General features: G+C 37.1%; 1 protein-coding gene across 2 annotated transcripts in view; it reads right to left on the reverse strand.

Annotated features, from left to right (window-relative positions):
* The window catches only part of NOL10 (nucleolar protein 10), a 95478-nt gene that overhangs the window by 58753 nt on the left and 9397 nt on the right, over window positions 1-27328 (reverse strand). For both annotated transcript variants that reach the window (XM_045549036.1, XM_045549038.1), the window contains 9 exons: window positions 26820-26897; window positions 25246-25283; window positions 23465-23601; window positions 21875-21940; window positions 19216-19276; window positions 15242-15327; window positions 10198-10276; window positions 8908-9057; window positions 7485-7551 (listed from right to left, as the gene is read on the reverse strand). In XM_045549036.1, coding sequence (XP_045404992.1) covers window positions 7485-7551; window positions 8908-9057; window positions 10198-10276; window positions 15242-15327; window positions 19216-19276; window positions 21875-21940; window positions 23465-23601; window positions 25246-25283; window positions 26820-26897 — 762 coding nt within the window. The remainder of the gene's footprint in view (window positions 1-7484; window positions 7552-8907; window positions 9058-10197; window positions 10277-15241; window positions 15328-19215; window positions 19277-21874; window positions 21941-23464; window positions 23602-25245; window positions 25284-26819; window positions 26898-27328) is intronic.

Below are 27328 nucleotides of genomic sequence, written 5' to 3' on the forward strand. Positions count from 1 at the left end.
GTGACTCTCTAGATGGGGGACCTCAAGCTTGAGAAAGGCCAACCTCCCCACCTGTGAAATGACCAGGTTGTACTAGTTAAGTAAATGAGCAGGCAGTTTCCACCATAAGGTGCTCAGGTCTACGTAAAGTTTGCCATCATTTTTAGGGGGAAAGTTTTAATCTTCAAACACATAGATAAAATGTAGTTTCAGTGCATAATTTATTAGAATAATAATGAAGAAGTTAAGAAAGGCTTCCTTCTGTTAATCAGGAATCAGAGAAACAAGTTAAAGCATTTCCCACAAAATGTCACAGCAAATTCCTTACTTTGGCATTAAACATAAATGACTATGGGAAATGCTATGTGGAGCTACACCAGAAAGATCTACGGGGACCGACCATAAGAGCCCTGACTATACCATTCGCTCTCCCACAAAGGAATTTTTAACTAACTGAACCAACGGGGTGAGTAATAATGTAGTCTCCTTGGGACGGGCATTATAAGAAAGCAAAACTGAAGGAAGCAGTAACTCTCTGGCATTCAATACAGGATCCCCTTTAACCCCAGGAGCAACAGTAACCTCTCCTTGGGACCGGCATTATAAGAAAGCAAAACTGAAGGAAGCAGTAACTCTCTGGCATTCAATACAGGATCCCCTTTTAACCCCAGGAGCAACAGTAACCTATAAATTCATTATTCTTTGGTACTAAATAATTTAGTCCCAAAGCATTCAAATATCGCAATCTTGTTCTCTTTTCTTTGCCACTTTTGCAACACACTCCCCCTTCAAGTTTTCAGAAGCAGCTCCAATGTGGCAATACGCAGCTACCAAGACTCCTCATAGCTTCTCTCCAGATTGCTGTACCTCAAATAAAACTGAGGTCAGCAAACATTTAGCTAGTCCTTTGTAATACACATTATCTTAGTGAAAGTGTGACAACCTTCTAAAATAAGAAATATTATCTCTATTTTACTGATCAGAAAAACAAAGCTCAAAGGGACGAGTGAGAGAATGTTACAGCTAAAAGTCAAACTCAAGAGCTCTTATTTTTAAAGACTGTTGCAGACCAACCAAATTATATTCATTTTAAAAATCTATTTCCAAAATACAGTAAAGGAACCCACAGAGGGAAGACATTTAGATTATCAGATCACATAATCATAATTAAATACACCAAATGTTAAGGACAATGATTTGATTGTTTAAGGAAAACAATTTTTGTTGCCCTTCCTTTTATACAAAAGCTTCTAAAAGTGGTAATATTTGATGCTGTTACAGAAATGAAATGCTGAGTGAATAAAGCGAATTACCCCTCAAGCAGAAAGCAGAGATTCAATGATATCTTACCAAAACCACGCCTTGCCTATAACTCAAAAGCATGAGCTAGCCCTGAACTGGGACCAACGGGTCACCAAAAATACATATACACCCCTGCCCCATAAAAACATCTAAAAGTACTTAATGAAGCCTTAAAAAAGCAAGAATACAAGTCTAAATTAAATCAAAACAAAAATCAGAGCTATTTTTCATAGCTTGTAGCCCATAAAACCTTTCCTCTCAGCACTTTCCCTGACCCTGGGCACAGCATGTTCACTGAGGTCTACATGGGAGGAAATGACATCTACTGATTGTGCCTCCCAGGCTTCTGCTAACAGCACTGCCCAACTTTCTCCAAGAGCCTTCAGACATTATTAAGGAAGAAGTTTTGGGGATAAATGCAACATGTTACAACTAAAAAGAAGGTTCCTGAAGACATCTCCTAAGCCTGTCTCCACTGGTTCAGTGCTGAACACTGAATATTCAACAATGAACCACAACCACACCTACCAAAGGAACCGTAGAAAGGGCTCGAATCTAATTACACAAAAGAATTCAAACTGGACCCAGCTCGATTGTTTCCTACAATGGAGTAGGACCTCACTTGGCCATATATGGCCAATGATACAAGCTGATCTGCTACCATACTAAAGTGGGGAGGGTTAGGGCTGAAAACAATTATAAATGAGAAAAATAACAAACCTCACAAAGCCCAACGAGTATCAGAAGTTTCTAACAAGTAGAAACAGAAAAGTCAAACCAGTGAAAGAAAGACTTAGTTCAGCAGAAATATATAGGCAAGAGAAGAACACAGTGTGAGCACTGCACCAGGTACTTTATAGCCTCAGAAAGTTAACTCATTTGCTCAAGGTCACCACACAGCCAATAACGAGAGTAGCTGACAGTGTATTGACTCCAAAGCCCATGTAATATGGGACACTAAGACTCCAATAACTAAGATAAAATCAGAAGACTTCTTGCACAATCAAATAGTAAACCACTAAAAAGGGTCAGTATAAATACCATATAGCAACATTAAAATGATTTTAATATAATGTCAAACTTAAAAGCAAAAGACAATTGTATGCATAGCGTGAGGACAATTTAAAACATATGAACACAGGATGAATACAATAAGAATTTCTCTAATAAAAATAGTAATAGTTCTTGTAAAGAGATTGTGGCATGATGGAAGGTTTTGTCCTTTAAATTTCCTTTAATATTGGTGTTTATTATTGTTTCCACAATAAAAATGCAAATTTTTAAAGAGATAGAAAAGATAGCACCTAGAGTCAAAAGAACGTGCCTCCAAAATAAAACAGTACCGTACAATGTGCAGTATACAGTGTGCTATGTAGTATAATAATACAGTGAGAGAATTTGATAAAACACTACCTTCCCTAGAAACATGCACCTATCACTACTCGTCTGCGTGTGCTTCAGGGGGGTAAAGGACTCACTGAAGCTCACAACACAAAATCAGTGCTCTGCAGCAGTACTACTCAAAGCGTGCTCCCAGGGCCAGTCTGCAAAACCAGGCCAGGAAATAAGTGCAACAATTGAAAGGAAGCATTTTAGAAACCTGTATAGTAATTCAACATTGCAGTGACATCCAAATATGTGATCATTTTTATGGTATTTTACAAAAGTATCAATCTGCAGTGGATCAGAAATTTAAAAACAAAGAAAAAAAACAAAACAAAATCCTGGTCCTTCACCAGACACGTTTGAGAAGCACTGCACTAAAACGTATAGTATCAGTCAGTGCCTTGAACAGCTCAGGAGACAGGCTGTGTGCACAGAACTGTGCCAGAGGGGACTGGCAGGGACGCTCCTGCTCTATGTTGAACTTTGGACAGAAGTATGGGGCATGTGAGCTTACTACACAAGGCACCAAGGACATTTACAGATGACTCCAACAGTTGTTTTCCGTGTCTTTGGAGGATACTGATAAAGAAAAGGCTGCTTCACACTGAACAGCACAGGCAATCTCCAATCACCGACAACGGAGGTGAGAAAGCTGAGGCTGGATAATTGCCCTCATTAAGCCTCAATTAGGTCTTTCTGAAGCCCAATGCCCACCTTCTTTTCTTTCTATCAATGGTTCTGAAACCACTGATGCTGATTCCACATGTCTGGAGTGGGACTCAGACACACGTAAGCTTTACAAGCTCCCTGTGCCGTGACTCTGATGCACACCAGTCATAGAGTCACGCCGCCTCTGCAGGTGCCCCGACCTGCACGGGAGCAGCTGCTCGACGTACAGATGCTATACAGGCAGCAGGATGAGCAACAGGAGCAGGGCCGGGAAATAAGCCAGAAAGGCGGGACCATTTCTCAATATTCTGAGCAGTCTTAGTATTAGAAAAACATTACAAAACAAAAATCATGATTAGACTTTAATTACTACAAAATGAGTAAGTGAGAAGAAAAAGAAAGTAGAAGGTTTCAGCTTTTCTAAAATATGATTAAGCCCATAATGATTAAGCACAAAACATAAAGAAGAGAGTTGAGGGAAAAAGGTGTGGGAAAGCAAAGAAAAGAGCACATGAACGCACCACACTCAGATCCAAGCCACAGAGAAGCAGCAAGATATTTGTCTCACTGTGCTTGCTATATTATGAGATAAATTATTGGGCTATCTTTTGTATGTTTGATTAACCTCTTCTAAGTTATTTGACAGTAACAGTCATTCCTCTGTCCAAAAAATTGCTCTTAAAATTGTTATTTTTCAGAAAACTGTACTTTGTAATGAAGACTTTACTTTGTAATGATCTGATGAGATGAGATCCGAGAACCCAGCAGCTGACACATTACTCTTGTCCGAAATATTTAACCTAAACCAAATTAAGACTTTAGACTTAACTTCTATTTTAGGAAAAATACAATGTGGAGGAACAAGTTAAACACCACCATGAGAAACAATCACACAGATCCAGGATGAGGGACATTCTACAAGACTACTGGCCTGATCTTAGAAAAGTCAATGTTGTAGAGAAAGAAAAAAACAGATGGGGGAACTACTTTGGATTGAAAGAAACTAAAGATATACAATAGCTAAATATAACAGCCTTAATTATATCCTCGTTCAAAAAAACAGGCTAAAAAAAGGCCTTTGGGGGACAATTGGGGAAATCTGAAAATGGATGGGATACAAAATAATACTAGGAAAAGGTTGCAATTTTTATTAGGTGCAATAAGGGTCTCTGGTTAAGAGAAGAATGTCTTTCTTCTCACAAGTGCTACACTCGGTGCAGGAGAAGTGCTACCATGTCTACAGCTGGCAGTGCAGCCTGGTATGAACAGCAGCCCACAGGGTTGGCACCTGCTTCAGCGGGTGTCTCTTCGTTCTTGGTGACAATGAAGACTGAGGCAGCCAACTAGCCTCAGTAATCCCTACTCCACTGAACCAGGCCCAAGCACTATTAACACCTTGTATCTTACCAGCATCCTAAACCACTACAGATTCTCCGGTACTGTCCAACGAAAATATGTGAGCCACATACGTGGTTTAAAATATTTTAGTAGCCACATTAAAAAAATTAAAAGAAACAGGTGAAATTAATTTTAATATATTTTATTAACCCAATATATCCAAAATATTTTCATTTCAACATGTAATTGATATAAAAAAATTATTAATGATCTACTTCACATTAACAATGGCAATGAAATCCAGTGTGTATCTCATACTTACAGTACACCTCAATGGCCATGTGTGGCTAGTGGCACCAAATTGGACAGCACCAGACAAGAAAGTATTTCGCCACCACTGCACCTTCACTCCTACCTCAACTCTACCTGCTTCACTCACCTTTCTACTTAGCCCAGACCCCAATGTAGGTCATTTCAATACCTCAACTAGGACCCAATCTAAAATTTATTCATGAACTCAACAGAATTTGACCTCACCCCCATGATTACGATAAAATCCTCTCAACTATCACAGGTGAAATGTGAATTACAAGGTTCAGATCTTCTCATCTTCCTCGGGAGAGTAGCATGTAACTAGAATGAGCAAGGGCTCCTGAGTCAGGAAGGCTGGATTCCAACTGTGGCTCTGCCACACAGCTGGGTCACCAACCCTGAACAAATTGCCCAGTTTTTCTGACCTCTTATGAGGTAAGAAAGGCCGGGCACAGAGGTTCACACCTGTTATCCTAGCACTTTGGGAGGCTGAGGCAGGAGGATCACTTGAGGTTAGGAGTTTGAGACCAGCCTAAGCAAGAGTGAGACCCCGTCTCTACATAAATAGAAAAAATAGCCAGCAGTGGTGGCGCATGCCTGTAGTCTCAGCTACTCTGGAGGCTGAGGCAGAAGAATCGATTGAGCCCAGGAGTTTGAGGCTGCAGTGAGCTATGATGACACCATTGCACTCTAGCTCAGGTGACAGAGTGAGACACTGCCTCAAAAAAAAAAAAAGTTAAGGAAAAAAACAGAGAGAAAGGAAAAAGAAAAAAATGGTGGGCCACTGACTACACAGAGTAACAAAAAGATTAAATGATAAATTTATATTACAGCATCCATCATCCAGATTGATAACACAGTGGCATTCAACAAATCTTAGTTCTTTCCTGCCCTAACTTCTACAACACTTAATACTTGCTGAGTAATGCCCACCGAATCTCTCCTGTACTTCAAAAACTGTGGGTCCTTTTACTGTTGTTCCGTCCATTCCCATGGGGTTTCTCAGCTCCTCCCCCACACTCTCCCCCAAAAGGAACCAGCTCTTGCTTACTTCTTGTCTCACTCCAAGCTTTCCCCATTGGTAATCTCATTCACTCCCACTGTTTATGGGATAATCTCTGTTTACAAGTCTCAAAACCTTCTATCTGCATACCTGCTTATCTCGAGACCACATTTCTACTGTATACAAGACAGGGCTCCCAAGTGCAAGTATGTGGGCCAGTTCAGGGCTTGCTACACGAGAATCCCTTGAGCAGCGTATTAAAATACACACTTCTGGGTCCTCTCCACAGAAACTCTGAGTCAGTATACCTGGGATGAGGTCAAGGAATCTGGCCTTTAAAAGCTGTCCAGGTGATTCTGATGGGCAGCCAGGTGAGACCCTCTGCTGCACACTGCCACTGTCCCATCACCTCCTAATACTCAAATGTTAGAAAAAGAATAATCTTTCATCTCTTGCTTGTGCTCCCATCTCAACTCAGAATATCAATCGGTTCCTAGTCATTTTACTTCAAAACCAACCTAGCCTTTCCACAGTAGATAAACCCGCCTTCTGGAAAACAGTCTGGACTTGTCCTCTCTGACCACAAACGGAGCCCAGAGGAGCCAGCACATCATGCCCAGACCTCCCTCAGCTGCCACTCTCTGCACCCCAGCCAGCCTCCCCAGAGCCACCGGAGCACAGGAACATGAGGGTCCTCCCCGTCCCCAAACAAATCCTACATGCCCATCCTTTCTACTAGTCTGACACTGTTCTCTCATGCGAATCACCTCAGACCCCAACTCCGTTTAGCCAAATCTCACTCAGCACTCCATGCACGATGCAAATCAGTCCTCTTGACACTATCCTCTGGGTGCTCCAGGTGAAACCACTCCAACATGTTGCCACAGTGCTGTCTGTATATATATGACAAGACTCTTCATGCTTTGCCTTGTATCCTTCTATCAAAATGATCTGTGTACGTCTGTCCTCAGGGTACACTGCTTGAGCATAGGAACTGTTCTCATCCTTATCTCATACCTTGAAATTCTTCATAGATTTGCCTTGAATGTATCGTTAAATTCGGAAATCTATCATGTAATTTGCTGAACAGCATATACCACAGAATATACCAAAACCCATGGCTTCATGAGCCAACTGTGTACCATCAGGCAACTCCAGCCTTTTCCAAATCCTTATCCTTAATTTCCACACACTATTACTAACCACATAAAAGAGCACACTAAAATAGCATTTTGCCTGCCACCTACCTGTATATTGTTACCAGTTTCTACTAATAGCTGGGTGGGCTGAGGACTGACTGAGTCACTAAGAGTGCCATTTTCTGAATCATCCACACGACTTCCTGCTCTTAATTCTTCCAAGTAAGTAAAATACCCAAGAATTGTCCTGACCAAGCCAAACTCTATCTTAAGAAATAAAATGAACTTAAAACCCAAAAACGTATAGCCTAGATTTGTCTCACTGAATGATCATTCACTACAGAATGCATGCATACCTGAGTTGGGGTAGAGACAAACATCATTAAGGTCATGTTCTGGCTCCAAAGAAGTAAATATTTTCCCCTAAAATAGTAAGCAAAAATGAATTATTGAAATAGTTAAAGGACAACAACTTTTGGCAATGTCATATAAAGAAAATAAACTGGAAACAACTCAATAACCAACTGCTGTGTAAAGACCCTGTCTCCATAAAAAAAAAAAAAAAAATTTAGCTGGGCTTGGTGCAGTAAACTATAATGACACCATACAGTCTAGCCTGGGTGACAGAGTGAGACTCTGTCTCTAAAACAAACAAACAAACAAACAAAAAGTAATGGTCCAGGAAGCCAGAGATTACGACAGGTGGCTGAACTATGACGGGGCTGTCTGGGCACCTGTGCCCACAGCACAAGCAGCCCCTGTGGAAAAGACTAGTGTTTGCCCTTAAGCAATTAACACTGAGGCCAGTGGATCTTCCATTCAACTTCACCTCAAATATGAATTTTTTTAAAAGTGACCCTTTTTTAAAAAAAAATGAAAGATGCTGAGTTTCTAATTAACTAAACGCAAAGAACTCTTAAAAGTAGTTCGTAAGTCTTAAATGCCATCCTGGATGCAATCTTCCCATTCATCTGATGAACTCATCTTTTACTGTTCTCTCAAAATACTTGGGTTTTAAAGTGAAAAATGAAAAGCAGAAGGCAAATTAAAATCAGCAATAGAGGATTTTATTACCTTTCAAATATCACTTGGAGTTGAGGGGAGAAAATATCAAAAAATATTCTTAGGAAAATATTGCTTAAAAAAATTGTTAGAAATTATTATAAAGGTATCATTCCTGAAATCTAGTTGTTTGAGGTGGGGAAAAGGTATGAAATTGAGAAGTATACTACTGATATGGAAATGTAGTTAGTAACTCATAACTTTTCTAGAGTTGTGAGAGAGCCTCAAAATCTAGGGGAATTTCTCATGGATCAACTTTTTTTAACAATTTTTTTTTTAAGAGACAGAGTCTTGTGGTGTTGCCCAGACTGGATGGAGAACAGTGGCTACTCACAGGTGTGATCATGGTGCATTGCAGCCTTGAACTGCTGGGCTCAAGTGAGAATTGACTTTTCTAAACGGTGATTTTTCTCTCTCCCTAACTTAACATCTAAAATGCATGCCAGCTGTAGCAAATCAGGGAAACATTTTAACAAAGAAAGTAATAATGACACTTTAACTAAATATGGATATTATCTATACTGAAGTAACTGACCTCCTACTAAGTTCCCAAATGGACACTCAGTTTCTTTCTCAAGAACCCCCATAATCCAAAAAAGGCAACAAAAAGAAACGGAATATATGAAAGAAAAATGAAAAAAAATGAAGAAAAAAGAAAAGGAACATTAGGAACATATTCAGATAAAGAAAGAAATAATTTCCACAAAAAATACATACTGAGTTCTTATTCCACATTTTGATAATTCGAGAGTCTGCAGACAAAATCAAATCTAAGGAATCCTGGAAATGAACTGATTTAATGGGTAGCTCGTACTGGTGATCCTTAACTAGCAATGGCTTATCAGATCGAAGGTCATATAATAAAACCTAAAAGAAAAAAAAAAAGTTATTTCCGTTTAAACAATATAAATAGAAACATTTAAAAGTTAGAATGACGACAGCCATTTGCTTCATTACCTTTTTATGAACACAATGAATACCCTTACTCAGGGTGCTAAGATCCTAAAGTAGGCCAGCAGTACTCTAGAAAAATCTCTCAAATTACCCTTAGAGTGCAAAGTTTTATGAATTCACCCTGACAGTAATTAATTTTTAAGCACACTAAGTTTGAGAAGTACTGAGCTATACTAAGAAAAGAACAAAAAGAAAGCCCATAAGAATTTGTTTCATTTGTAAATTTAACAAATATATACTGAGGCCTATTACATACCAGGCCTGTCATAGCAGATGATGGAAATGAGAATGAAAGGCATAATGAGGAACAGTCCTGGCAGGTTCAAAACAAAAGGTGGTGGCAAGGCTACGACATCTCGGGAGAAGGAGGAATCTCTTCTGTCCCTGTCACTGGAGGCAAGGAAGCTGGGGAAGTTGGGTCTCAGTCTCAGGTGACAGATGTAGTAAATGATTACGAAGTAGTCAATCTACTAGAGGCAGAGTCTCAGACCTCTTGAGACTGAGAAACATGTGGACTCTGCCTTGAAGGAAAGAAGGGAAGAAAGAAGTACTCCTAGGCCAGCATCACTAATGCTGGCCACTCACTGCATGGGATGGGGTTAATGGTACTATGTCAAAAAAGGTTCCTCAAATACATAAATTTTTGAAAACATTTACTAAACACATTTCTTGTCTGCAGGAATTCCTCAGAGCCTTCAATATGTACCGAAACCCACTGTGAATCTGTAAGAGTAGGAGTCTGACAGAATTACAAACTTGCCTGATGACAGAATTCTGTTCCATACACAAAGAAAAATGTTCCAAACCACTATCAAGAGAACGCCTGAGGCCTACCTCACTGTAGCTCCAGCTCCAAAGCATCTCAGACCAACCACTAAGATAAGAGTCAAGATTTCTCAAGGTGCCAGAAGAATCCAGCAGTCTGGAGTACCCTCCCCACTCTGACCCAAACTGTAATGCCTCATTTTCTGTTTTCACAGTATGTTTCTCACGACACATACATGCCTCTCAACAGCAACTTACATGTGAAGTTTCCAAATTAAACATATTTACCTGCCCTGTGGATGTTCCAACTGCCATGGTCAAGGCACCATTAAATTTCAAAGCAGAGATTGTTGGTAAACTGTTTATCCTGAAAGGCAAAATATTCATGCTCTATGAATATATGGCCAAATCTCCTTTCAAGTAACAAGTTCATTACTAATCTTCACTTCAAATCTAACAGGAAAAATCATATTTGTAGCCTTCTAGAATGTTTAAAAGGTAATTATATTCAAACTTTCATAATCAAAATTTTAAAATGTTTTATACACAAATATAATCTACCTTTATCTTCCATTTTAATTAAGCTAGGATAAAACATTTACAGAAACACCTGCTTTTTTACTTAAGAGGAAACAATTTTATATTTGTACATGGGTATATTCATTTCCATTTTAAAATCAGCCATTCCCAGCTAAAATAAAAGACTAATCTCCAAATGAGGACCCTAGAACCTTTCAAAGTACCAAAGGCAGAACGAATGGTATGGCCATGACATTAGAATATGCCCCTCATCTACCAACCAAGAGCAGCAGCATGGGGTAGGGAACCTGCAGCCTCTGATTTCAAGATTGTTCTTTTTTAAGCACCAAAGGAGGCAAGACAAGCTTCATCTTTCTCTGCTGCGCCCCTTTTAATAAAGGATTTGTTACGTAAAATTTGGATTTAGTCAAAAAGCCCCATTTAAGGATCAGGAAGGCCACATGTTTCCCTACGGCCTGAGGTTCCCACCCCTCTGTTGGCATCATCAGGTCTCTTCTGCCACCTAAAGCCTCAACCTGTAACTACCCCGAAGCATCGGTCCTGAACCCGGAGACCTCATATCCACATCATTTTTAGTCATTTAATCTTCAAAATGAACTTTATAATCATTTTTCAATAGTGATATATCAGGACTGTCCGGAAAGTATCCATCCATTGTTAACATAACGAGAACGGTTACATGGCTGGATACTTTCCCAACAGCCCTCATATTTTTTCTACTTATTCAAATTTTGTTTCTTAATAAAATTTTGTCATTTTCTTCATATATGTACTTACTAAGTTTATCCCTCAGTATTTTACAATTTTTGTTGTTATGAGAACTGTTTTCCATTGGATCTTTCTAACTGGATATTGCTGGTAAATGCCAAAGCCATTGGTTTTTGCACATTTTGTAACCCATTTATTTAACTCTCATATTAATTCTTAGAGGTTAACAGTTGATTCTACTGAGTTTCTTGGGCAGACAATCATGTCATCTCCAAATAATGAGGGCTTGCCTGCCCTACTCAATATTTACACTTAATTCTTTCCCATATTGTATTGGCCCCACCTTCCTGAACTTTGTAAAATAACAGAAGTGACAGCTTATAAGTTATGTAGGAAAAAAAATAAAGCTAAGCATAAAAAAGTGAACAAGTAAAATCACCTGAAATTGAATTAGTAAGAAAAACTATGTTTAACATTTTGGTATACATCCAAATTTTTTCCTACAACTGCTTACATGTTCATTGTTTTTCTTACAAAAATGTGATAAAACTCTACAGGCAACAGTATGATTTGCTATTCCACTTAAAGGCATATGTGCAGGGGAGATAAAATGGCAGGGAGGGCAGGGGAAGGTATATTTGGAATATCTTTCCTGAGTAATAAATAAGCTTCTGCAACATAATTCTTAAAGGCTGAACAGTATGTATGCCATTAATGGATATGTTTTCGTCTGTAAAATATAATACAATAACAGTTCCTACAGCAAGGGGTTGTTATATTAAATAAGTTAGTGTATGTAAAGTATTATCTGTTAGCTACTATTTCTACTAAGCTTTATTAGACAATATCCTCAGGCTCTAACACTTTAATTGTTATTATATTTTAGAGATGGGGTCTTGTTATGATGCCCCAGCTATTCTTGAACTCAGGGCCTGAAGTGATTCTCCCATCTCAGCCTCCTGAGTAGCTGGGATTACAGATGTGAGCCACCACACCCAGCTTACTTTAATACTATTATTTTTGGGGCCTGGCACGGTGGCTCACGCCTATAATCCTAGCACTCTGGGAGGCCACGGCGGGAGGATCGCTCGACATCAGGAGTTCGAGACCAGCCTGAGCAAGAGTGAGACCCCATCTCTACTAAAAAATAGAAAGAAATTATCTGGACAATTAAAAATATATAGAAAAAATTAGCCGGGCATGGTGGCAGATGCCTGTAGTCCCAGCGACTCAGGAGGCTGAGGCAGAAGGATTGCTTAAGCCCAGGAGTTTGAGGTTGCTGTGAGCTCGGCTGATGCCATGGCACTCTAGCCAGGGCAAAAGAGCAAGACTCTGTACCAAAAAAAAAAAATACTATTATTTTTTAATTTCTCTTTTTTTAAGGTACCCATCATGAATGAATGAATGAATGAATTTATTTATTTTTTTAGAGACAGGGTCTCACTCTGTCGCCTGGGCTGAAGTGCAGTGGCACAATCATAGCTCACTGCAACCTCAAGCTCCTGAGCTCAAGCAATCCTCCCACCTGAGCCTCCCAAATAGCTAGTACCACAGGCGTGAGCTATCACACCTGGCTCTGACTTTAAGATTATTAACAATGCTGTGATGGATGGCCTGGGCTGAGGACAGTTGAGAGAATGTACACTCTAAGCATGTGGGTAGCCATTTAAACTGATGTTAGTTTTCTGTAAGACAATTTAGCAATGTAACAAAAGCCTTAAAAACATGTATGCTGCTTAACATAGAAATTCAGGTTCTAAAAATTTTTCCTCAGAATATAATCATAAAATTTTAAATGGACATCTAATAATGAAAACTACAACTCCTTCAAGCACCAATAGGGGTCTGGTTACCTAAATTACATCTTGTTTGTACACAGAAGCCATTTTTACTCGCTTTTGTATTTCTGAAACTGCTGAGCATCTTTTCTATACTAAGTATAAATCATTATTTTAAAATAATAAAATCATTTTTTAAAAAATAAACAAAATAAATACCATCATGACAGCTGGAAAATGACCCACCTCCAAGGACAGAAGAGCCACTAAAAAATGTTTGTGAATCAATATTCTATTTAAAAAAATTCAATAGAATAAAAAGTCTCAAGTTTCTAAAGACCACAGTTGAAATTATTTTTTTCACATTTCTTCCTTAAATTTTCTACAATGTCACTTCTATTGTAGTAACTAAATTTAAAGTAGAAGTAGCCTTAAAACATACTGCAAATGACTCCTGCCAGCCTGTTTTTCCTAAGTGACTTCTCCAAGATGAGAAAATTAATGACGGAACTTGTACCAGACCCAAGTCTATTTTAATTCAAAGACAAGTCAATGTTTAAGAATAGAAGAAAATTAACCTCTCTGCTTCCTAGGAAGTGGATAAATATCTTTCACTTACAACTGATTTCCTACTTTATAAAAATAAGCAGGCTTCTGATTCATTTTCTTTCATGCCAATATGATATTGATATATGATATGCATTTTCCATTGGCTTATTCTATTAGCAAATGTAGAATGAGTGAAATTTACAATTTAAAATTTTAATTTTAATTAAAAGTTTAATATACTACCATGACTAATGAAGTTGTTTGTTAGTATTACTTTAATAAAACTCAGTACTAGGCCAGTCACAATGGCTCATACCTATAATCCCAGCACTCTGGGGGGACTGAGGCGAGTGAATTGCTTTAGCCTAAAGAGTTTGAGCCTAGCTTGGGCAACTTTGCAAGAATCTGTCTCTACAAAAAAAATTTAAAAACTTAGCCAGGAGTGGTGGTGTGTACCTGTAGTCCTACCTACTTAGGAGGCTGAGCCAGGAGGATCACTTAGGCCCAGGAGTTTTAAGTTATAGTGAGCTATGATCATACCACTGTACTCCAGCCTGGGTGACAGAGCAAGACCCTGTCTAAAAAAATCAAAACAAACTCAGTAATAATCAGGAGAAAAACTGTCCTCTGTTCACATTAAATATCATGATTAAAAGATGAAAAAACCATATTTATTCTTTATTTACCACATAGAAAAAAATGCAGACATCTTTCTAATTCAGTGATTCTTAATTTTTTTTCTAGGTCAAGGATGCTTCACATAAACTATTTTTTAAAGGAAAGAACTATGAATTCCTCTCTCCCCCACAAAAATACACACAAAATTTTATAATGATTCACGGAAGAAGGTTCACAGCCTGTTAGCCATTAAACATTCCATCTCATCTATGATAAGACTATGACCAACTGCAATGAGTACATGCTGATAAAATCACAGTACTATGAATATCCAGAGTCCGGAGAGAAGACATTCCAGAACTGACTGCAGCAAATAATCCCATATCAAGGATTTATCTAAGAGACTGGTATGTCCGTCTATGTGTCAACAAGAGCACAGAAAAATTTCTGAAGGAGATGTACAAAATTGTGAAATAACAACCACTCTGGTGAATGGGAAAGAGTGGACTTTTACTTAATTCAAGCCTCTACTTTGTTTCAGAGGTTTTCATACCCCAACTAGTATTATTTTTCTAATTGTTAGGCAAACAGGAATAAGAAAAAAATCAAAAACACTTGCTTCATTCAGCCTTAGAATTCAAAGCACACCTTTCTGCCTGTTAACTGGAGTGGTGGACTCCTGGTTCTACCACCAGATCCTACAAAATTGGAATACAAATTCCTGCAGTGCATTTGTTTTAACAAAATTCCACAGCAAGTAAAGAAATAAGGCATTCTATATAGCATACTTTAGAAAGAAATTCTACCTGGCTTACCTACTAGAGAGCTTTTACAGAAGATTTTTATGTGAAACAATCACAGAAAGTATAACTTCAATATAAACCTTAAGAGTTTTATCCTTTAGCAATTTATTTTAATTGAGTATTGATACATTTACTTAAATTAAAAGTTGATGAACTTAGCCAGGCATGGCGGCACACATCTGTGGTCCCAGAGAACTTGGGTGCTTAAGGCAGGAGGATCGCTTGAGCCCAGGAGGTTGCAGTAAGCTATGATTGCTCCACTGCATTCCAGCCCAGGAGATACAGCGATACTCTGACTCTAAAAAAGAAAAAAGTTGATGAACAATTTCTACTTACTCTGAATCTGCTGTGACACTACTTAATGCGCAGTCTAGTAAGCCAACTCTACTTCGAGTTCTCGGGTCCCAGCACTCCACTCGACCCTAAGCAAACAAAAAATAATTTTAAATAAAAGCTGCTACTAGAAAAATTTCAAACACATACAAAAATAAGCCTTATTGACATTGATTATCTCATAGGAAACAAAAATTTAACTTTTTACCTTATTCCCTCTTTAGTATTGTTTAAGTGTTTTACCATGAGCTAAATTATTTCATAATTAAAAAAAGAAAAAAAAACAAAGTAATAAAAAGGTCCCAAATGCAATGCATGATCCCTCAATGGACTCTGGACCCTGGATTGAAAGATATTTTGATATAACTGGGAAATTTTAAATATTTAAATATTATTGTATCAATATTAGGTATTTAATATATAACATTATTGCTGGGCATGGTGGCTCAAGTGTATAATCCCAGCACTTTGAGAGACCAAGGTAGGAGGATCACTTGAGGCCAGGAGTTGGAGACCAGCCTGAACAACATAGTGAGACCCCCATCTCTACAAAAAAATTAAAAGTTAGCTAGATATGGTGGCGCATGCCTGTAGTCCCAGCTACTTGGGAGGCTGAGGCAGGAGGCTCACTCGAGTCCAGGAGTTGAAGGTTGTAGTGAGCTATAATTACACCACTGCACTCCAGCACAGCCTAGGCGACAGTGAGACCCTGCCACTTAAAAAAAAAAAAAAATTATTGTATCAATATTAAATTTCTTAGTAATGATAATGGTACTAAGATTTAATAGGAGAGAGTCCTTTTTTTTAAGAAATCCATTTTGAAGTATTTAGGGATGAAATGCTATAATATCAGCAACTTATTTTCAAATGTTTCCAAAACACATTTTTTATATATACACACATACACATTTTTATAAAAAAAGAAAGAAAGCAAATGTGCAAAACATATATAAGTGATTATTGAACTCTTCCAACGATGTGAATTTTTTAAAATAAAAGGCTGGGGCAAAATTTTTAAAATGAAAAAAAGAACTGCAAACAACAGAGCAAGGGAACAACTACAGTACATCCATTTAACAGAACATTGGCCATTACAAAGAATGATGCAGACAAATGTGTACTAGAATCATGTCCACAAAAAAGCAATTTATTTTTTTTAAAAAGTATGATACCATTTGTCTTTTTAAAAAAATGTTTGTATAAACAGAGGAAACTCTGAGAGGATACAGAACAAATGATTAATAGTTTTTACCTACGCAAACAGGAGAACAGGGCATAAGGGAATTACACATCTCTCACTTTGTACCCTTCTCTATCATTTGATCTTGTAATGATAAAAGAATTACACAAAGATTTTTAAAATTTGTTTAATATATTAACCACCTTAAAAGCAAAACCTTGAATATATTTATGGAGGTTTTGGTCTCATTAATCTTTTAATATTATTACAAATATGTATGTGGCATAGATGAATAAAGGAAGAGAAATCTTATAAAACGTGCAGTAGGTAATTTCAAATGGCCTCGTCTTCTATGTCTTTTCAAAATAAGTTAATAGACTTTATGGACATAAAAAAGAAAAGTCGCATTCCAAAACCAAAAATGGGTACACAGATAAATCCCAGAGTACACACAAAATAGTTTTTTAAGCACGCTTATTTTTTATTACAGAAATTTGAATGTTTCTACTATTGCAAAACCTCCACTCAATGCACTTCAAAAAGCACAAAATACAAACACTTACTGCCTGAGTTTGACAACAATATTATAACTGTCATAGAAGGAACCAAAATCTGACATATAGTATCAAAATTAATGTGAAAATGAATTTTTTTAAGTCTGATCTGACTATGCTTATCAAATTGCAAGCCCCTGAAAATTAAGGAATTTCAGGAAGCCCAGCCTTTGGATAGCCCTAGCTACTTCCCCCTCAACATGTCCCAGGGTTGGTCTTGAAACAGCTACTAATGCCCATTCTAAACATCACTTCTCTTGGAGAGCACATTTCCAATATCTAGCCTGGACTGCTCTGTAAGGACTCTATTTAAAAACTATTTTCTCACCAGCTGTGGGGCTTACCCCTGTAATCACCACAGTTAGGAAGGCCAAGACAGGAGGATCGCTTGAGGCCAGGAGTTCCAGACCAGCCTGGGCAACATAGCGAGACCTCATCTCTACAAAAAATTTAAAAATTAGCTAAGTACGGTGGTGTGTACTTGTATGTAGTCCCAGCTACTCAGGAGGCTAAACCAAGAGAATCACTTGAACCTAGGAGTTCCAGGCTACAGTGAGCTACGCTTATGCCACTACACTCCAGCCTGGGTGACTATCTTAAAAAAAAAATTTTTTTTTTTCACAAGGAAACTGTTTAGAAATTTCCCCTTGGTAATCTCAAGTAAAATGATTACCAAGGGACTCCTTCATTGGTCTGATGTAGACATAATGATATTATAACACATTCAATATAATTTTATATATGTTAGATCAACCTCATGTGTCCCATTTCAAATCTTAAATCTCTTGACATAAAAATAATGAGTAAAAAAACCTTAATTTCATCCATATGAAATTGGTTTAATAAATTATAGTACATTCAAACAGTAGAATCCTATCCATCAATTAAAAAAATTAGTTTAGGCTGGGCGCGGTGGCTCATGCCTGTAATCCTAGCACTCTGGGAGGCCGAGGCGGGTGGATTGCTCGAGGTCAGGAGTTCGAGACCAGCTTGAGCAAGAGCGAGACCCCATCTCTACTAAAAATAGAAAGAAATTATATGGCCAACTAAAAATCTATATAGAAAAAATTAGCCGGGCATAGTGGCGCATGCCTGTAGTCCCAGCTACTCGGGAGGCTGAGGCAGTAGGATCGCTTAAGCCCAGGAGTCTGAGGTTGCTGTGAGCTAGGCTGACGCCACGGCACTCATTCTAGCCTGGGCAACAAAGCGAGACTCTGTCTCAAAAAAAAAAAAAAAAAATAGTTTAGCAGGGCAAGTAATTATTAGTACCAACATACAAAGATGTACATTATATACTGTTATATTTAAAAAAAAGCAGATGGAGAACTATGGTAGACTATAATTCATTTTTATAAAAAACTTTAAAAAATACATATGTATACATATGTATATTTATATGTAATACTTAGGAAAAAATCTAAAAGGATACTACCGAAACCATTAAAGAGTTACCTCTAAGGTATAGAATTTGGTGACTAGAAGGTACAACAGGACATCTTTTTTTTATCATATGCTTCTGACAAATCTGCATTTTATTTTTACTATGAGTATTAATATAATTATTGTAAGCGGAAAAATGCAAATCTAAAAAAATTCTTGACATGTATAAATGACTGATTCAAAGATATTTTAGTTTAAAAGAAAAATGTGTATGTTCACTTCGACATTTATGGAATGCTACTGCACTGGATGTACAAATCACTATCCTGTACACTATTAGAGTTTATACTGTTTTCATATAGGTGATTTAATGTGATTCTCACCCACACCTCTATAAAGTTGGCAAGGTAAGTAGTATTATCGCCATTTCACCTGTTAGGAAACTAAGCCTCAGGGAAAGTAACTAATTCACAGTCATAAAACTAATCTAATAGGTGAGAGAGTTGAGACTCCGAGGCATATTGCCTCCCATTAAGAACAAGCGGGGCTGTCTGCAGGGGTCCCCTGGATATGGCAATCCAGGAGTAATGGTGGGCTGTGCTCAGCTACTTACATCTTCCTGTCTAGTTCCCGAGGGCAACATAAATGTGTGCCAAATCTGATGCACAGGGGAAACAGTCTGTAGCAGTAGAATAACCAGGTCTTTGTGTGGACAGGTAAGTTTTCCATACAAAAAGCAAACCAGAGACTATCGTCTCCTTATCATCCTGCTTTAAGGAATCAAGCAAACCTATCTTTAAATAAAAACTCCATTATCAAATGTAAAACAAATAATCTTTTTAAAAAAGTCAATGCATACATACCTCTACTGTTCCTGTGGCAAACAAGCCATGAACCGAATTTATGTCACAAACATTATTCTCCCTAATACAGTAAAGCAATAAGAGAGAAAGTATTAGTTAGCATCTAATTTAGGAGGGAATGGGGTATTAAATAAACTTTCTAAGTAAACAGTCAACCCAAATTCTATGGAGAAACAAGACATGCAGATTCTCTCTCACTAATCTGCAAATGAAAAACACCAAAGCATGAAAGGATTAATCATGTGGCTCACAGTCACCAGAGTTTCTGATCCCCAGGGTGACACTCTACCTGCTAGGTGACAAACAAGGAAGTACTTCCTTCTGAAATACTACTCCACCACCATGAGAAGAAAGGGACAGTGCATTTTTTCAATATATTGTCTTCCAAGGAAATGAAACATTCTTAAAAGAATGCAGGCTATAGCTATGACCATCTTGAGACTTGACAAGCTTGAGCTGAATAGCTGATCTCAGTTTTCTTTCTCTGTAAAATAGATATTTCACTTACCTCTTGGGGTTATTGTGAGGATTAAATGAAAAAAACTGCAAAATGTTCAGCAGTGTCCAGAGTATAGAAGACACTTGATAAATAATAGCTGTTATTATAAATAGGAAATTATTCAGCTAAAGAGCAGATTTTATTATGTAATAATGCATTGTGAAGTTACTGCAAGTTTTTTAAAGGAAATAAAAGTATTTCAAGCCAACATGAAACAAAAAAAAATCTCAAGCGTTTCCTTGATTTTTATATGTTCTTCCAACCTTTAAAAATCCTCTCAAAGCAACAAGGAAAATTCAATAAACTTTTTTTTTTTTCTTTTTTTGAGACAGAGTCTCACTCTGTTGCCCAGGCTAGAGTGCCGTGGCATCAGCCTAGCTCACAGCAACCTCAAACTCCTGAGCTCAAGCGATCCTATTGCCTCAGCCTCCCAAGTCGCTGGGACTACAGGCATGTGCCACCATGCCCAGCTAATTTTTTCTATATATTTTTAGTTGTCCAGATAATTTCTTTCTATTTTTTAGTAGAGACGGGGTCTTGCTCTTGCTCAGGCTGATCTCGAATTCCTGACCTTGAATGATCCTCCTGCCTGGGCCTCCCAGAGTGCTAGGATTACAGCTGTGAGCCACCACGCCCAGCCTCAATAAACTTTATCTACACAGATCAGAAGTAATCCAGCTTCCATATTTACGAATTGTATAGCCTTGGGCAAACTACTTCACCAGAGCCTCAGCTGCCCTATGTGTTAAAGGGTATTTAGCACAAAAATCTGTTGTAAGTCTAAAATGAGTTAATAGAAGTAAAATGGCTGAATAATGCCTGGCACACAGTAAGTGCTTTCACTATTATCATTATTATTAATATTTGTTATATGATGGTATTGATGACAAGATACGTTCCTAAAGAATTTCTCGGCGGACCAAAGTGGCTCACATCCATAATCCTAGCTTCAGGATTCCTAATCCTGTTTCATAATCCAGCTTCATAATCCTAATTCAGAGGCTGAGGTGGGGGGATCACTTGAGGCCAGAAGTTCAAGACCAGCCTGAACAACATAGTGAGACACCATTTCTACAAAAAATAGAGAAAAAAAAAAGTAGCTGAGCATGGTGGTACAAGCCTGTAGTCCTAGCTACTCAGGAGGCTGAGGTGGGAGGATTGCTCGAGAGTAGGAATATGAAATTGCAGTGAGCTATGGTGACACCGCTGCACTGTAGCTCAGCAACAGAGCAAGACCCTGTCTCAAAACAAAAACAAAAAGAATTTCTTTTTGAATAAAACATAAATGTAGACCATAATGTAGGTCTAAAAAGGAAAGCAAAAAACCTTAAAGGGGGCTGGGCCCAGTGGCTCAAACCTATATAATCTCAGCAATTTTGGTGGCTGAAGAAGGCAGATGACTAGAGCCCAAGAGTTTGAAGCTGCAGTAAGCTATGATTTCACCACTGCACTCCAGCCTGGGTAACAAAGTGAGACCCCATCTCAAAAACAAAACAAAACCTTAAAGATCTGCTAGCACAAACATAAAAAATAAACATTTAAAAATGGCACTCAGGCCAGGCATAATGGCTCACGTCTGTAATCCTACCACTCTGGGAGGCTGAGGTGGGAGGACTGCTTGAGCTCAGGAGTTCAAGACCAGCCTGAGCAACATCAAGACCCCATCTCTACTAAAAATAGAAAAAATTAGCCAGGCGTGGTGATGCGTGCCTGTAGTCCCAGCTGCTCAAGAGGATTGCTTGAGCGTAGGAGTTTGAGGTTGCTATGAGCTAGGCTGATGCCACAGCACTCTAGTCTGGGCAACAGAACAAGACTGTGTCTCAAAAAAACATAAAAAATAAAAATGGCACTCCAAGTTAATTCAAAATTTCTCCACAGGAGAAAATATCATAAAACAAGACCATGAATAAAATTTAATGAACATTGCAAATAATAAACTGAGTATTTTTAAAGTGACTTTTAAAAATTTGGGGTATTTTTTTAATTTTTAAGAAATAACCAGGTCTTTCATTGAATTTTTTTGCTTAAGAAAAAATTTAACAGTATTCTTTTTAACTAAGTTGCCCAGAGTTCTGCTTAAATGCAATACTGTATGCTATATCGTAACAAATTGAGCATCTGGCTCCATCTCCTGGTCAAAATAAATACAGCAATACTCACGCAGCATCAGTCTGTAGAGGATTCAGGTATCGTCCTTGTTCCAAATTTAACCTATAAACTTCAGAACTGAAAAGTAATAAAGAAAGTTAAAAATTTGATAAACTGGCCAGGCGAGGTGGCTCACACCTGTAATCTTAGCACTCTGGGATGCCAAGGCGGGAAGATGGCTTGAGGTAAGGAGTTTGAAACCAGCCTGAGCAACAGCAAGACCCCGTCTCTACCAAAAATAGAAAAAATTAGCCAGGCGCGGTGATGTGCACCTGTAGTTCCAGCTACTCAGGAGCCTGAGGCTGGAGGATTGCTTGACCCCAAGAATTGGAGGTTGCAGTGAGCTATGATGACTCCACTGCACTCCAGACTGTGTGACAGAGTGAGACTGTGAGACTCTGTCTCAAAAAAAAAAAAAAAAAAAAAACTGGCAAATACAATGAAATTTTAAATAAATATAAATTTTAGAAATATATATATATATATATATATATCACTCATACGCCATTACTTCCCTTTGTAAAACTGATGCAAAAATTTATTCTAAACCTAAAAAATATTCTCCTTATTTGTGAATTTATTCATACATAAAAGTGATTTAAATCACTCATGTGCCAAGGAAATACTATGAAGTCATTAAGCAATTATTTACAAATAACATGGAGAATGTGAGATCCAAAAGCATATATAACACATCTACATATGTATATAAGACTACAAGGAAATAATAAAATGCTAATAAGGATTCTCTCTGGGTGGCATAATGATGGATGAATTTTTTCTTCTTTATATTTTTCTATATTTTCCCAATTTTCTAAAATGAATATGTATTATTTTTATAATCATAAAAAAGGTAGCATTTAAGAATAAAAAGTTTTAGAATACCATGCAACTGGGCTAAGAAACTGACATCACCACCAATATTCCCCTACTAGGTTATCTGTGTATCTCTCCAGATTTAGAGCACCATGCTAACAGAAGCCAGAGATGTAATCCCTACATGAGTCAACCACTTAGGAACTATACCCTTTAAGCAACTTAAAGGCAGGGATCATGTATTACTCTTTAAAGCCCTCTCCCCAATTTTTTTTTAACTAGAGTCCATAACCACATATGACCTTAATCACAAAATGATCCAGATAAAAATTCATCACTGATATTGAACAAACTTAAAGCAGGAGCTATAAGTTATGGGATGTAAACAGAAATCTGGGAAATAACAGGAAAATAAAATAATGTTATGTCCCATACATTGTGGCAACTGGGCTATACTGAACAGGCTGATACATTCCCCATCAGTATTTCCTGATTTAAGCACTGTGACACGTAACTATCACAAATATTTTTAACATCAGAAAAGATTTTATTAAACAAGTGTTAAAATAGTACAATAATACCACTTAGAAATAAAATACATCGATATGTAGAAAATAGGAAATTTATCCCTTGTTGTCTAAGGTTTTTTTTTTATAATAGCCACATATCAGCTTTTTATTAAAGCAAGCTATCTAAATAGACAAAATGTACAAGAAATTTAAGAATAGAACCTGATTGTTTTAGGAGGATGGGAAGGAGAAAGCAAAAAGTAATTAGATCCAATACCTTGCACCAACGAAGTACAAGTCACAGGATGGATAGTGGTAAGAGAAATCTCTCCCAAACTTGGGTATTCTGGTTTTGTAGTAAAAACCTGATTGTGAGTGAAATTCAATATATCTATCATTATGTAAGAAGACAATCTGAAAACAAAACAAAAAATTTGTTTGTTTGGATTTCTAGATAAAGGGTTTATTTCATCATCACTAGAACAGGCAAAGCAAGAAAAACTCTGATCTCACCTTCACTTTCTCTCAACACACATACTCTCCACCGTGATTAAGAATCAAAACTCTTCATTGGTTCCTTAACACCTCCTTGCATCCTGATAGCTTTTCTGCAAATCTTACCTTCTAACTGGAAGACTTGAAGCAAACCTTTCATTTACCTGGCACCAATACTTCATAAATAGAGCCGTGTACAGGTGTACAGTAACCTCAATGAGCAATTTCCTATTTCACTTAGAAACACATTTTAATAACCCCACAACTATACAAGGTTTGATAAACTCCTTGTATAAATCTAACTTTAAGCCAGGCACAGTAGCACATGCCTGTAGTCCCAGCTACTTGAAAGGTTGAGGTGGGAGGATCACTTGAGCCTAAGAGTTTGAGATCAGCCTGGGCAACATAGCAAGACCCCATCTCTATGAATAAATAAATAAAATTAACTTTACTGTACCTGCAAAAAGTATCTTAAAAATTTACAGATGCTATTTAAAGGCAAATTTATCAATATTTAGAGAAAATACATTCTAAAATTACATTGTCCCCAAACAGATGATAAATGACCACCATAGGCAAAAGGATAAACTGTAACTTATAGTTTCCAAAACTGAGGACGATATATATAGCCATGTTAGCTATGAAAATTCAATTTTCCTTCCTGTCAAAGATATTTGACATCACTAAAAACTTTTCATTTTAAATTGAATAAAGATTTTACTGACAATTTTATAGCTACTGAAAACAACCATAAAAGTTGAAAGTTGAACTAATGACATTAAGAAAAGAAACATATCTATTTAACTGTATTTTGAACTGATTCAAAACATGCCACAACCCCTTCCAGGGTTAAGAAAATTAAATAAGTTGGGCACAGCAGCTCACGGCTGTAATCCTAGCACTTTGGGAGGCTGAAGTGGGAGGACTGCTTGAGGCCAAGAGTTTAAGACCAGCCTGGGCAACATAGCGATACCCCATATTGTAAAAAATAGAAAAATTAGCTTGGTGTTGTGACACACACACCTGTAGTCCCAGTTAATTAGGAGGCTGAGATAAGAGGATCACTTCAGTCTAGGAGTTTGAGGTTGCAGTGAGCAATGATGACATCACTGCACTCTACCCAGGGCGACAAAGTAAGACTCTGTCTCAAAAAGAAAAAAAAAAAAGAAAGAAAGAAAGAAAGAAAGAAAATGAAAGCAATCTGGCAAATAAATCTAGGTTAAATGTAATAATCAGAAAAACAAATCTAGACTTTAAGATGGTGTAAAAAAGATGACTGTTGCTAATTCTTGAAAATATAAATAGTTTTACATGTGATAGGAAAACTAATTTTGAGATTAGATTAGACTGGCCAAAGGCTATCTCTATTACTGTTGTTTTAAAATCATATATGTACCGAACTAAAAATATTAATATTTTAATAGAAAATGATGGGTTATATTTTACTACACAGCCATTTGTAATTTAACAATGGGAACATAATAAAAATGCTTATCATAAATATAAATTCCACTCACTCATTTCTTGGGTGTAGCCGGTAAAAACCAACACTATGGAACATACCTTTGAGTAGTCATCAGACAGAATTTCAAAGGTGACAACTGAAAAACAAGAAATAGTAGGAAAAAATAAGAATATTAATGTTCTTAATAAAAATGCAAACGATGTAAAGATTCTAATTCAACACAGAAATTATACACAAATACCAGTTTTTCTTTTCTGCCCCTGTGTAAAACAAGAATAAAATTGCTGTGATCTAAATATATAATTTTATGAGTTTATACTTCAAAATTTGACATTCCTGTAAATAACCTCATAGAATTTTTTGCTAAAATTCAGAGATACAAGAAGTTCACAATCTACCTTTACTGTAGACATGAAATGTGAACACTTATTTAGATATCAGTATTAACTAAACTTTAGTGACCTAGACTGGGTGCATTAATGCTCACAGTTGGGTCTCCATGTTTCCCAGTAGAAAAAAATCACTAACCTTTTTTGAGAAAAATATTTAATATTTCACAATTTCAGTATTGTAATTGTCAATGTAAAGTATACTTGAATGCTTATTAATTAACATTTTACCAATTAATTTTAAAAAAATAAAATTATCATGTTCCCAAAACACCAAACGAAAAATCAAAAGCTTTACAATTTCTCAATACACATCAACTAGATTTCTCATAGAACTGAAGCGAATCCACAAAATATAATGACTTCTAAGTTTTGCCACTATTTTTCTGAGATGTTCAAAACAAAATAACTTTTATAATTTCCAAACATTAAAGAACATTAAAAAATTGTTGCTTAAAAAAAACTAACTTTTTACCCATTCATAGTTTACATCCTAAACAAAAATAGTGAAAACAGCTATTATTAGTGACACACAGAGTTTCTACTGTTTTCAAAAAACAAAGGGTGAAATAAATTAGGAAAATAGGTATATATAATTTCATAGAACACATATCCCATTAACTTCTTTTCCCTTGATCCCAAACACCAGACCAATGGATAAAAGTACTTGAACTTTACCATTTTAATCTGCCCTCAGTGCCAGTCAGAATTCTAATGACCCCAGTGACTCATACAATCCCCCTTCTTAAGAGCGTGGGTGGAACCTGTGAATTGATGAGATACCACTCCCATGATTATATCACACTATAAGGCAAAGGGAGAGATTTATAATCATATGAGCCCTCTGAAAGAGTTTTCTCCAGGGGAAGTCAGAGAAACTCGAAGCACAAGACGGATGTGATGAGAAATGCATGCAGCCTCCAGAGCTGCAAGTGGCCCCCAGCTGGCAGCCAGCAGGAAACGGGGATGCCAGTCCCACAACCACAACAAACTGAATTCTGCCAACAACCTGAATGAGTGTGGAAGTATTAACAGATTCTTGATCAGCATCTCCAGATAAGAGCTCACCCCGGCCAATACCCTGACTTTAGCGCTGAGCATAGCATCTGTAGCAACAGCCACAGAACTGTGAGCTATTACAATGGATACTTTAAGCCACCATGATTGTAGTACGGTAATTGGTTATATATTAATAGAAAACTAATTATACACTATTCCCATTATAAAACCAGAAGACAAATATAAAAGCTATTTCCATGAGTTTAAGTTTAGCTCTTACTCACCTTCAGAATCTAAACACCTTTCAAACTTCAAGGACAATTGATAGGTATCATAACATCGGACCCGAGGTTTATATGTTCCTATAAAAAAAATTAATGTGATATAAAACCTAGTCAATATCCTGCAAATATGTTTAGTGTGCTTTTTCTTCAGAGATAGGCAGGATTAATTATAAACAAATCAAAGGAAAGGAATTTAAAAGCAGCCCCTCCCAAACATCCCAGGGAGGAAAATGAACAAAGTTAGATAAGCAAGTTGTAAAAAATAAAATACAAATAACTAATAAACTTTACAATAATCTAACAAAAATAGATTAAAACAATGAAATAGTTTTTGGCAATCAAAATGGCAAAGATGAAAAAGACAGTTAATATCTATGTTGGTGAAAGTGTTAAAAGTATGCTCATACGATGTTGTTGACGGGCATAAAATTAACACAGATTTTTTTGGAGGACAATCTGGCAATATCTGTAAAATACGTGGTGTTTACATACCTTGAATCTATATTTTA

Source organism: Lemur catta, chromosome 4 (assembly GCF_020740605.2).
Source record: "Lemur catta isolate mLemCat1 chromosome 4, mLemCat1.pri, whole genome shotgun sequence".
In the NCBI taxonomy this organism is placed as follows: domain Eukaryota; kingdom Metazoa; phylum Chordata; class Mammalia; order Primates; family Lemuridae; genus Lemur; species Lemur catta.